This window comes from Terrapene carolina, unplaced genomic scaffold, assembly GCF_002925995.2.
Source record: "Terrapene carolina triunguis isolate 2854851 unplaced genomic scaffold, T_m_triunguis-2.0 Scaffold1018, whole genome shotgun sequence".
NCBI classification, from domain to species: Eukaryota; Metazoa; Chordata; order Testudines; family Emydidae; genus Terrapene; species Terrapene triunguis.
The window spans coordinates 541,213-554,450 of NW_020665369.1; the positions used below are offsets into that span (position 1 = coordinate 541,213).

The 13,238-nt window shown below is 38.0% G+C and overlaps 1 protein-coding gene across 5 annotated transcripts in view; it reads right to left on the reverse strand.

Moving 5' to 3' along the window:
- Positions 1 to 13,238, reverse strand: part of LOC112115903 (putative RNA-binding protein Luc7-like 2) — a 79,338-nt gene that overhangs the window by 38,731 nt on the left and 27,369 nt on the right. For all 5 annotated transcript variants that reach the window (XM_026661345.2, XM_026661346.2, XM_026661350.2 and 2 more), the window contains 2 exons: positions 13,010 to 13,104; positions 117 to 215 (listed from right to left, as the gene is read on the reverse strand). In XM_026661345.2, coding sequence (XP_026517130.1) covers positions 117 to 215; positions 13,010 to 13,104 — 194 coding nt within the window. The remainder of the gene's footprint in view (positions 1 to 116; positions 216 to 13,009; positions 13,105 to 13,238) is intronic.

A 13,238-nucleotide genomic window follows, 5' to 3' on the forward strand; every position in this document is an offset into this window, starting at 1 on the left:
TCTATAGCTTTGTGGAGAAGGTTTATGTTTTCTCTATATACTTAGCATGTTACATCTATTGTATGTGCATAACCAGTTTGTAGAGAGAATAGTGTATTTTAAGGCAAAATACATACATCAAGCTCAAAGAAAAAGTCTTGTTCTTTGGATGCAATTTCATAATCTGCTCTTAATGCCAGGTCATGCACCTTCAGACATTCTCCAAGGTCCATCCTCTGAAAATAGACACAAATGATTATTTGGGGGTGGAGTGGGAGAAGAGATATAGCTTAATCTGTAGGAGAAATATTACTATAAGTGGAGTGTGTATGATTTTTTCAATTGTAAAATATTGGAAAGTGAACCATGTTTCTTTATGGAACTTCACAAAAGATTATTTTAGTATTGCTGCATGTTATTTCAGTATTGCTACAAAAATAATGTGGCATTTGGAATGATGACAGCATGCAGGTGTCAGAAGAAATAAAGCAGAAAAATGACTAACATTAAGTCAGATCCTATTTGTGCTGTATCACCTGAGAACCATCATCTCCCACCCTAGTTTAAAACATGCTCACTAACCATAGTTCATGAAAATGACTGAAGTAATAGACATCCGGTATTTAGCTAAACAATTTAAAAGGTCCAAGTCACTGCAACACTGTTTTCAGCTAACTGGGTAATAGATAATCTGCAGTGACAGTTGTTGGCCCACACTAGGAGATAAATGACTTAGTCTTAATCATCCTTTAAACTTCTGCAATCTAAGCTTTCTTACAAAGAAGTGTTGTTTAGAACTGGACAGGTTAAATAAAAAGTCTGGATGAAATCTCCCTCTCCCTCAAAAGATTTTGGTGATGAGCAAAGACAAACCAGCAGTCTAAATGCATGTCTTAAGACTGAGAAATAAAAATAAAATTAAAACAAAAAAACTCCAGCCCCTTAAATAGTTTATCTTTCATCTAAAGTAGTATTAAAAGGGATGCGGTGGGAAGGGGAAAGAGGCAAAAGGAATGAGGTATAAAATGAAATGGATTGAGCCACTGCCCATTATATGTTATGCAGAAAAAACCTGCAAGGAGCAGAGAATTCTTTTAAAGTGTGACCATAAGGGTACACTCAGCTAGCAGTTAAATTCTGTTTCTAATTTGAAATTCAGCTATAATAAAGCATAAAGTTCTAATGAAATCAGCTACCTATGAGTTTGTAAGGAGGCAAGACAAAGCAAGATAAACATAACCCAATCGGTTCATACTGAGAGAAGGAACAAAGCGTTACCCAAAACACCATGTTATTATGCAAAATGAGATTCTGCAAAGATGTGTCTGATTTTTTCTCCCATGTGAAAATACTTAAGACTCAACAAAAATAGGTTACCAACACCTTTATTTATTTGACTATATCACATAACATTTTAAAAAACAAAATGAGTAGAATTTTCCTTAAATCAACAATCTAAGATAACAATGAGAAATATTTAATCAATAAACTATGAAAAATATCTGAGAAGAAACAATAATTTGTAATTTCTAAGACACTTGTTGGCAGTGGCCATCCTGCTAAAATGTGACCTCATTCATGCAACTGTCAGTATGCATGGAGAGACTTGAATATTGTCAGAGACTGGAAATGTCACTGCTCTGGTTTAACAGTGATTTTACAACCAAAATAAAATAATAAAAATGAGTTTAAAGCATTTTTTAAAAAAAATAAGCCCAGTATTAACAGCAGGGGGAAATTTGAGAGTCACCTGATATTTGACTCCAATTGTCAAAGACAATTTCACTTTAACAAGATACCTAATGTACTGCCAGAGGTTCAGAAATTACTGGCATTATAAATTATTCACAAATAAATAAATGTGAATAAATTATTCACATTAAGAGAACAGTCTCCAATAGCTCACATCAGTGAAAAGTATGTTTAAATTTAACATTTTAAAATGTTTGTGGAGAAGTAAAGAACCCTAAATGTTCTTGGTTAGTTAAAAAAACAAGTTTTTAGTTCTTTACATACACTTCATCTTGTTAATCTAAGTTTTTTTTTTCTTTAGGATTTTATTTAATTGTTGAGCTGAGCAAGAGGACTGCAGTTTTCCCTAAAATTGCTACACAGGACGTTGTGACAATCATGTTGTTAAGTGAAATAAGCCACTAAGACAGTGGTTCTCAAACTTTTGTACTGGTGACCCCTTTCACACAGCAAGCCTCTGAGTGCGACCCCCTTTATAAATTAAAAACACTTTTTTATACATTTAACACCATTATAAATGCTGGAGGCAAAGCGGGGTTTGGGGTGGAGGCTGACAGGTTACGACCCCCCCATGTAATAACCTTGCAACCCCCTGAGGGGTCCTGACCCCCAGTTTGAGAACCTCTGCACTAAGAGTTAGTGGCCATGTAAGTTATTATGCAGGTCTGCTTTCCATGCTAGCAGATTCCAATTCTTTATTCAAACTGGAATTAGAAGATTTGATTATGAGGGGAATGATGAATTATGTTTTGACAAATGTAATTAATCAACATTAGAAAATGCCTGTCTTGAAGCCTCAGAAAGCACTGCACATCGTATCTAGAGCATTGTTGAAATTAGGACGAGGTAAATTATAACCACTTAAGAGTTAAAACCTTGGGTTTAAAAGGGAACTATTACATTTGTCAGCACATTGGACAGAGTTGCCCCAATGCAGGTGTACACAAAACTTTACCTCAATCTGGTGATCTGCAGTAGTAAGTGATATGAAAATATTGACATAAGATCTGAAATATGTCCAGTGTGGGATGGAGTGATAAAAATAAATCTGAAAATTTTCCAATTGAGAGACAGAAGATTAGACTAGAAGGAAAATTACAAATTATACTTAGTTAATATATTAGAACACTAAAGCTATCAAAAACAAAGTTTTGGACATGAGACTATAATTCAGATTTAAAGGTTCTTACACCAAACTTTGCAGACATAAGCAAAACCTGGCTAGATGTCATTGTAGTTGTTGGTGCACCAGACTTCAGCCAGGTATACTGTGCCGCACTCGACACAGGGAACTCAGGCAGCAGGTATGGCTGTGCTTGTTGTAGCCACATTCAGATGTAGGAGGTCTACAGACCTAAAGATAGTTATAAGTGTCCATCTGATTTTCAGGTCTTGGAATCGGGTTAATATTGGTACACTGGTCACTCTGAAACACCAAAGAGGCCTTTGCTGAACCGATCGGATTCTTCACTGTGCTGAGGCACCAAGGCTGACAATGTTTGGCAACTTCACTGAAGTTAATGACTTCTGCATAGGTTTAAGTTTTCATGGATGTCAGGTGCCGTGACAACTAGGGCACTGTAAAAACTTGTTTGCAGATCAGCTCACAGAGCCAGATACAGTGTAGTCAAGTATTTGGAATGGAACTAGAGATGGAGCAAGAAAATGTTAACCAGGACAGATCTTTTATCTTCTGTGATTTGAGGTCAGAACACATTTTTCCCCATAGGGACAGAGAGCATGTTGTGATCATCCATGCTTTAGAGGCTGATGAAACTTGAGGTTCCAGATGGCTCTGAAGTAATACACCTCTATCCCGATATAACGCTGTCCTCGGGAGCCAAAAAAATCTTACCGCGTTATAGGTGAAACTGCGTTATATCGAACTTGCTTTGATCCACCAGAGTGCGCAGCCCCTCCCCCCCAGAGCGCTGCTTTACCGCGTTGTATCCGAATTCGTGTTATATCGGGTCGCGTTATATCACGGTAGAGGTGTATATTGTTTGCCATCAGGCCACTATCGAAGGGTTGGGACTGCATAACCACCTTTTGTCCTCCATCATTGACATAGTGACCTTTAAATGTCCTCTTAACTTCACCCTTACAAGTCATGATGGTTTACAGAGGAAGGTAAAGGACAAGCAGAATGGCTAAAGCACTGGAAGTCCCTGACTGAATTTGATCACAAATGTATAGAGTATTTGCAGTCACATGCAGGAACAGTGCAGGAGACAAAGAAGAGTTCTTCACCTCCACCATAGCATCTGCTAACTCTCTCACTGCAAACTGGATGTAAGCCCTTCGCTAGTGAAGGCCAGTGGGGCAATACTGAATTGGAGGCTATCAATATATCCATATGGGAAAAAACTTCCTTAAGGACAAATGACATCCTGCCATGGAGCTCTTGCTTCAGAAACTATTGCTTGTCATCAAATCTTGCCAACTATCAACATATGTAAAACTTTCAATTTTTCTGGAAAGGTCAGCAAAAAGGTGGAAGCAGATTAAATGGCAATTTTTCAAGTCCTCCAATTTCCTAGTTCCAAGTCAGTCAGGTTTTAGATAACTATTCATCTGTATTAAGAGATCCTACACGTAGGCTCTTTCAGGAAACAGTTTTGCCACCCCTTCTGTGTAACATGTACATGAGGCCATCAGAGTTAGTAAGGAAATATGGATCGCATTGAATTCAGTATACTCAGCTTTTCAATCACAATAGATCCATTGGTGCAATGAAATTAATAAACTCAGTGTCTTTATGAAGACAGAACAGAGGAAGGCAAGCTTGATGAGTACTAATTAAAACAATATTGAAGCAGTGATGGTGGGTTGGGGACAGCAGTTGAAAGATGAGTATGGTACCCCTGGATGACAGCATCCACCATTTGTACCCCAAATTCACTTTTGGAACTGTATGATTCAGATATCAGGGGGTAGCAGTGTTAGTCTGTATCTACAAAAACAACAAGGAGTCTGGTGGCACCTTAAAGACTAACAGAGCTGCTTTTGGAATTTTAACTAACAGCTGTAGCTAAACAGGTCTTTTCCAAGAATCTCGATCTAGTTAGAGTGAGATTTTTTTTTCTGTTACAGACCTTGCTATAATCACTCACTTCTTTACCACCTAGAGACAAGACTTGGTATAATGAGCACTACAGGGGGTTGCAAAGAGACTATTCAGAAACTGGAGCTACTGCACAATACAGATGGCCGTATGATGAGCCAGCCATAATGTAGCAGCATAAAACATCAATACTTCCAGGAGCAGCACTGCTTCCGGATAAGTTTCTGGGAGAAGTTCAATGTGCCTTTAAAAAAAAGGCTTTAAGTCTTAAATGGTTTGGTATCTGAGGTACCGCACCTTTGTCTTCCACTCTGGCAGTACAGAAGAAAAGAGGTACTTAAGCGGGAGCACCATTTCTACAAATGAAAGGGAGCTTTTTATGAAGTGTCCTCAATTATGGAATTCACTTCCTTTTTTGATCCAATAGAGCCAGAATTTGTGTGTCTTCTGGATATTCTGCAATGCTTATATTTTCTTGTAGGCATAGGACGGTCTGGAGACTGATGATGATTTAAGTTATTTTATGACAAGAATGGACAGAGTGTCTATTTTTTGTGGGAGAGTTTACTAACTGGAGAAACTCATGACCTAAAAGTATTGTAAAGAAAACTTTAGATTTTTAGTTAGGCATCAGATTTAAAATACCCATCTAGAGTTCCATGTTTCTCCACAGAATTAACACACACTCAACACTCCTTTAATCGTTCCCCTACCTATACTTTCTTGCGGAATACATCAATTACAACATTGTAGATTTTCACTACGATATAGCCTGCAACCATCCTCCCCTACCCTATCAGACATTGGGTGATTTCAGGTCAGTATTGCAAGGGTGTCTGCAATATTAGGATTTTATAGACCAGCTGTGTAAATACTAAAGTGTGAGCTCTGGCCAGTCATCTAGAGATTGGAGTCTGACCATACTGGGAAGGTGAAGTAAATGTAGTTAAAATGGGCCAGAGCTTTGACAAGAACCTTAAGAATATACTTAACTTTCAACAACGTGAGTTGTCCTGTTAAAGTCAATAGGATTACTTGTGCTCAAAGTTAACCATGTACTTAAGCATCTTGCTACTTTGGAGCCTCTATCCATATGGTCCTATCCTGCAAGCCTCCTGGAAGGTGTTGAGTGCCATGGCTTCAAGGGATGTTGTAGGTACTCAGCATCTTGCAGGATCAGACCTACATAGTGTACTTTATGGTAGGCGTATGTAATGTGCAAAATGTGTGACAAGGTGCTCTCTGGCCCATAATGAAAAAGGAAGCATAAGAGGCAGGGCCTCTGGTTCATCAGTTGTATATGGGATTTTTTGCAAGACAACATGCAGTATTTTTGTGGCATGCCTGAGTATCTGATAGGGAAGTATGGTCAATGTTAATGGGGCAGAGTTAAGATTATTGCAGGGAAGCAAAAGTGAATTTCCTCAATTTCAAGGATTTAGTGTGTTTTTTTAAACAACATTTTAATAATTTCCTGAACACACATTATTTATAACCTATGTATAAGCCCCTTCATTTTCAGTTTAAACTGATTTTTACCAAAAAATTCCAACGTTTTACAAAAAGTATTATTCTTTTTCTGATTTTTCACTCTACTTTTCTAAACAAACAGGCACACACACAAGCTCTGAAGTGCGCACACATCTGAATGTACTGATGAATCTCATGCCCATCACGTACACATTTCAAGTTATTAGCAGATAACAGTTTAAATATTTGACACACTAAAATGGGAAGAAAGCGAAAATCTGGATAGACTGTGTTTCAGAACACATGGAAATATTCAAAAGTTTAAAAACAAAAACAGGAGAAAAACAAAAAACAAAAAAACAAAATCAGGAGAAAAGGATCAAGTTGAGTGTATGCACTGCAAATGGAGTGGCCCAATTATTAAATGTAAATATTTATAGGCTAATAGTTCTAAGTCTACAACAGTAAACTATTTATTCAAATGAAAAGTTTTATTTGGGGATTGGAGATGTATTGTTTTCTTAAACTCAGAGGTGGCATTATTTTAGTTCTGCAGCAAACCACATTAATGCTTTGAATTCCATTCATCAATCTACTGAATACTTTCCCCCCGCATCTTTCCATCCACCAAAATAAACCCCAATATTTACCCAGAAAAATTGTTAATAGCTTTTTGCACTGATTTGCACTTGTTTTTTTGCTTAAAAAAGCTCTAAGTTCCCGGAAAAATTTAAATAAAATAAAAACTGAAATGACCTTATCTTTATTAAGTAGTTGTCCGAAACTTTTCTTAGTTTTCATTTTTGTAGTCTAATATTTCACTAATTTATACAGAAATTTGAAACATAACACTGTAAAGACATGTATAAGCTGTATAGGTTTTGATTTGCAAACCTTGTAAAGTATACAGAGGCCAACACAGTGCTGACATCTGCAGGCTGCTTGTAAGCTCCATACCACTAATTATAGCTTATAATATTGTGTAGAGTTTGTAATACTAGTGAGAAAAAAAACTAAAGAATTTAGGAATTCTTAAAAAGAGGAAAAATTAAGCCTATGTACTAGTTTTCATTGGGCTTAAAAGGCATAAAAATTAAGTCTGAAGCCTTTAGGACTAAATACTTTAGATATAAATGGTCAAAAAAATCTTATATAACAAGTGTTAGTGAGAGAAACACAACTTTTTTATTTTGAAAGACTCATAACTGGAAAGAGCTGGGTCAATTAATCTCAAACTTTCAGAAATTCTCCTCAATCTGAAATGTTTGGGTTAAGCCCTGCACCCTCATAATGCCCGAGATCAACCCTGTGCCCATATAGTCAGATTGAAGGAGCAGGGCGGCATCAGTATGCAAAATATCAATCTGAAAGAAGAGTTTTTGTGAGAGAAAAGAGGAAAATGTCAAAACCAGGTTTAGAACAGACATTGTTTTATATGGAGTCACTTTCTGTGGCCCATGATAACTAATATATTACAGCTTACCAGATGATATAGTATTACCTGTAAAGGACTTGAAGACTGCTTTGAGTAAACAGACATTCACATAGGACAGAATACACTGTGGTTTTTTTAACCTTAATTTTAACTTTTTCAAATAGGATCTATTCTCTTAGTTCCACTGTTCCTAGAACAAGAGTATACCAAAAAAGTTCCTCTTCCCCCTCTCCTTGCCAGCTTCTTCTGATGGAATATAGACAGCTGACTGTGAGATCCATGCAGTGGCTTTCAAATTAGAGCTGGGCAAAATTTTCAGATAAATAGTTTATTCAATGAAATAGGAAGTTTCAGGTTGACCAAAACTATTCATGAATATATTGACCAAACAAACACACTAAACATTGCAGTAATGTCAAAACAAAATGTTCTGTCCCAAAAAATTGTTTAGACTTTCAGGCATTTTGACAAAAGCAAAGGAAAGGATTCATGGTACAGCCAGAGGAGGAGCCTTCCTCGTAAGCTTTAGCTCAGTAGTTAGGACGCACTCACGTGGGATGTGGGAGACGAGTTCCATTCTCCACTCTGCCTGATGAGGAGAGCCATTGTGGGAGACCCTAGTTCAAATTCCTTCACCACATCAGGCAGAGCAGTGAATTGAACTCAGGTCTCTCACATCCCAGATGAGTGACAGCTCAACAGTCATCAACAGAATCTCCCATAATATCCTGGGTCTGGCCAGAGTAGCAGATCCTATATACAAAACATGAAATGACAGGTAAGAAAACTAGTTTTATCCTTTCTCCATGGTAGGATTCATCATTCTAAGCAGTAGTTATGGGAAATGGCCAGAAGTGCACAAACTCCCTTCTAAAAAAATATGGAGGGAGATGTACATTTTAGAGATCCATTGTTCTAACAAGAGGAAGACAGAAGCAGAAGATACACTTGCGTCTGAGTGTTTTACTTGTTCCCCAATCAAAGCAAGAGCTATCTGATGTATGGTGAGACCATTTATATACTGTATTTATAAGTGATATAGCTTTGCTTTTGTTTTATTAGACAAAATTGAGAGAAGGCTAGGAGATTCTGCATATGAAAACAGCAGGTAAGAGACAAATATTAAGTCTTAGTAGTTTGTCAAAAAGATTACCAGAAGGCTTTTCAAGGCTATTGGTTTAGTCAAATGAAGCTTCCTGCTTGCAAAGCCAACAAGTCACTGGTGGAGTGAGCACTATTTCCTTTCAGAAACTACTGATCAGCCTTGAAATCATTTTCTTAAACCATATGGCTTTATACCAAATACAGTTTTATACCCCTTAACCACACACAGAATATGAAGTTGATATTCCAACCTGTTTGAAGGTTTAGCAATGAAAGAGGATAGTGATCTAAAGTGTTGCCATCTCTCAAGATTTTGTCATGAGACTAGCAATACTTGGTGGGTTTTTGTTTTTTATTTAAAGCACCTGTTCTTGGAATCATTTGATTATGCAAGAATCTCTGCTTTCACAAGAAAAAAATAGTTTCTTGCCCTCATGGCTGGGGAGAAAAGCTTGAAGATATGAATTCTAAAGGCTAAAAAATAAAAAATAAAAGACTTAAACATCATGATTTTTAAGCAACTCATGATTCGGGGTCCAACTTATTTTTGAATGTTTGCAGCTAGTAAAACTGGAGTGCTCATCCAATTATGCAGAAATAGTCTTTGTAGGGGCAAAATCAGAAATAAGTCTGAAAACCACCTTGGTCTGCATGTAGGGTCACTTACTAGAGAGATATTCACTCTCCTGGCTGAAACAATGGCCAGGATATAAGGAACTTTAGGGTCAAAATATGGTTAACGCTTCTGCCCTCTGTTCAAAGGATGTCTTTGACAGAGCCCAAAATACTCTGTTTAGCTTCCGTTACTCTACTTTGAATGCCCAACAGAAGCTCTGTCCTAAGAAACTGCTTTGAGGAAGCAAGATGTAAGAGGATGCAAAAGTAGGAAATAGAAGAAATTGTGTACATTGTTTCTAATACACAAACTTGAACTCTCTTGAAATTCCAGCTTATAACTTACAGAAGCTTTAAAGGTCATCTGGAATTTCATCTGAAAAGTCAGCCAAAACAGGTTAATCTCCCTGAGAAAGCACTAGGAAAACAACCTCTCCAAACAGTCCTGAGAAGTTGAGTGAAGTCCTTTCAAAGTGTTAAAGGAAATCAAGCAGTTTCTTAGAGAATCCATGGCTCAAAAACCTTGTGGTTGAACTCCCAATCTTCTACTGCAAAAACCAGTCAATGCACAAGTTTGACCTTAGGACATATGCTGCTGAGACCAAGAGAATTTGTTCCTCCAGAAAATTCTGATGGACTCGAGGTTCGATAACCCTTTCTTGATTCTTCCCCAGAAGTCAGCTATAACATGATTTTCCTATGGACAGTAATAACATTCTACAGAATCTCATGGAGACATTTCTCAAGGGCAAAGATTGCTCAGACAAACTAGAAGTTTTTATGTTCCCCTTTTAATGGTGCTGTAAGCTTCCTGAAATGGCCATTTCCCCAGAACCATGAGAAAGTTCGTTTGAACTCCTGCTCTTAAAGAAGGCTTCTCAGTAAATAGCAGGACACAGGATAAGTCACATAAAGGCTTGCCTCTGGGGATTCCTTTCCAATTGCTCCTAATGAAGAGAATAAGTTACTCAGTTTTTCGTTGGATTCAGAGCTACACTATGGGAGACTCTCTGTATCTTGAGGATTCCCTTTGAATGAGGTGGAAAAAGGGTTGCTGATAAAAATATTTAGGAATATGGAGATATGTCTTGAGGGGACTGGTTTCTCCTGAGGTGCCTTGGTTAGAAGAGATATGAACTCGACATGAATTGATTTAGTTGGGAATTGGTCCTGCTTTGAGCAGGGGGTTGGACTAGATGACCTCCTGAGGTCCCTTCCAACCCTGATATTCTATGATTCTATGAAATAATCTAACAATACAACATTTAGAGTAGGGAGGTCCAGAACAAGGTAGAAGCCTTCGATGCACTTAGTGAGAAAGTGAGAATGAACACATTTGAAAATAGACTAAGCTTTTTCATTCTTCTTGAACTAGGAAGTTTGGCCCACACCCAAAAGAGGAGTTTTTATGATCAGTATAGGACTCTGAAGCTCATCTGTAGATTAGTGGAAACCAGGAAGGTGCTTGTCAGAACAACCTTTTAGAGATTGGGGGGGGGGGGGGGGGGGGGAGAGGCAAGGGGGAAAATTTTCTGATCAATTTAGTGTTTAACAACGCATCTGAATGTTGTATTGTTATGGCCCACATACTTCTCCCAGCTACTGATACTAAAAGGGATCTGCAGAGAATCATATTACATCATGGACAGCCTTGCAGAAAATCAATCAATCAACAGATACTAACTCCCCCATGCTCCCTTTCTCCATATTTCCTACAATAATGAATTAAGGAGAGGGTAAAGGTGGAGCAATACAATTGGTTATACATAGACCATCATCATTTTCTAACCTGCTAGCACACAGAAAGATTTGAGAATAAGGAGAAGTGTATTAGCCACGGTATTCCTGGAGTGCTACAGAAAGTCTGGGTGCTGAACATGACTAAAAAGGAATGACGCTTGAAGTGAGTCAGTGACTTGGGGGATCAACTGCATTACATTTTCAGAAGGTTTGGAGGTGAAGGGGAGTGCAGGGCTGTTGAGCTCACTGTAGAAATAACAATGCTCTTCCAAATCAGGACAAAAATCCTTGTTATGCTAAAGTAAGGAAGAGTCTGTTTTAGGAAATGAGGAAAGAGTTGGAACACAAATGTCTGTGTAATCTGGTGAAGCTAAAGATGTGCTCTGTAAATGGCCCTCTCAGTTCTAGGTTCAGCTGCTTAGAATCCACTACCTTCCACACTTTTAAGAGAAAAGCTAAATCCTCCAACTCAGACCCATAACTTATTTATTTTGCCCTTTTTCCTTCTCCTCGATTTCTCTCTCATTCTCTTATCTCTCTGCTTTTGTAAAGGCCACTGCAGAGAAGGGAGGGACAGAGCTGCAACTCCTAGATCACAAGTACAGAGAACGCAAGGATTACTAATGGGGAAATCTGTGTATGTGTGTTCTGTGAGCCCTTTGTGCACCTGAGAATACTGTGGAGAAGGGCCCGGAAAGGTTCTATGGCCATCTCTTAGGAATGAAGGTAAACTGAACCAGCCACCATGGCTACCTGGGAAATACACTGAGGGACAGGTAAATCATCCATCAAGTCTACTAATTTCAAGTTCTTCTGTCTTCCAACAAGTCCTTATGTTGTTTCCAAGCTCCATTTAGGAAAATTTCTCTGAAGGACATGTTTAATGATGAAAAGAGAAGGCATAGAAAATTGAAGAAATATGAAGAAAAAAAAATAAAAAAAAATTCAGGTTCTGCCTCAAATGGCCTCCCCCCAAAGCCTTTTCCAGCACTGCTACTGAATAGGAGGAGGGGACTGCCTACGTGTGGCACACCCTTTGATTATCACTCTGAGTCATAATACTTCTACTACTTCTAGCACTGGGGAAATTCTGCAGAAATCCACCAGGCTAAAGGAGCCCTTCTGCTATCCTTCAATATTTAACAGTTATAAAGGGGAAAGAAGACAGCAAAAAAATCCAGCCAGGAAAGAGTAAGCAGAGGAACTTCTGGCTCAGCATACGGAGGCAAAAAAATAAAATAAAAAAAAAAAACCCAACAACCCAAAACAGGATAACAAGCAGAGCTGTTGATGTGCCAGAACAGGTGGTGATGGTATCTAGGATTTATTTATTTATTTTCAAGAAGGATTTTTTTTGTTAACCTCCTCCAACATCAGCAGAAATGGCAGAATACCTGGAAGGAGAGGCCATTTAGTGGATCCTACAATGGAAAGCAGTACTTTGTCTACATGAGACTTCATGCACAATTGACATCATAGCTTCTATTATAAAATATTTAATATTCAACCATTCATTCCTTCTCTATAACCTTTCCAATGAAACAGAGGTGACTCAAAGAACATAGGTGCATATCTGTATCATATATCAGAAATGTTAGCACAGAACCCATGGATGAGAAGTTTTTGTAAGGATTATTTACGCGCGCGCACACACACACTTTGGCTATGTACAAAGTTGGCCAAACTATCCCACAACACTAGAGGAAAACCCAAGGCGGATATTTTCAAAAAATTGTCAAGTTAACTTAAATGTCAAAAAGAGGTATATTGCAGGCATAATTAAGATTGAAACAGAAGAATGGATTTCTGTTATTGTTTCTGTAAACAAAATACAGGATTAAGTTACATACAGTTCCAGAGAGGACATCATGAGGGCAGCAGTTTAGGAGGTGGCTCTTGCACACTCGGTCATCACTGAATTTGATTCGCTGACGGGTAGTATCCCCTGAAATATAGAAATGAAGACACTCCAGGTTAGACAAATGGAGAAGCCAGCCTGCTTTTGCAAGTTTTATGTTCAAAGTGTTAACAATTCCTTTACCCCAAAATGAACAAAGAAACCCTAATGGAAGCTAAAAT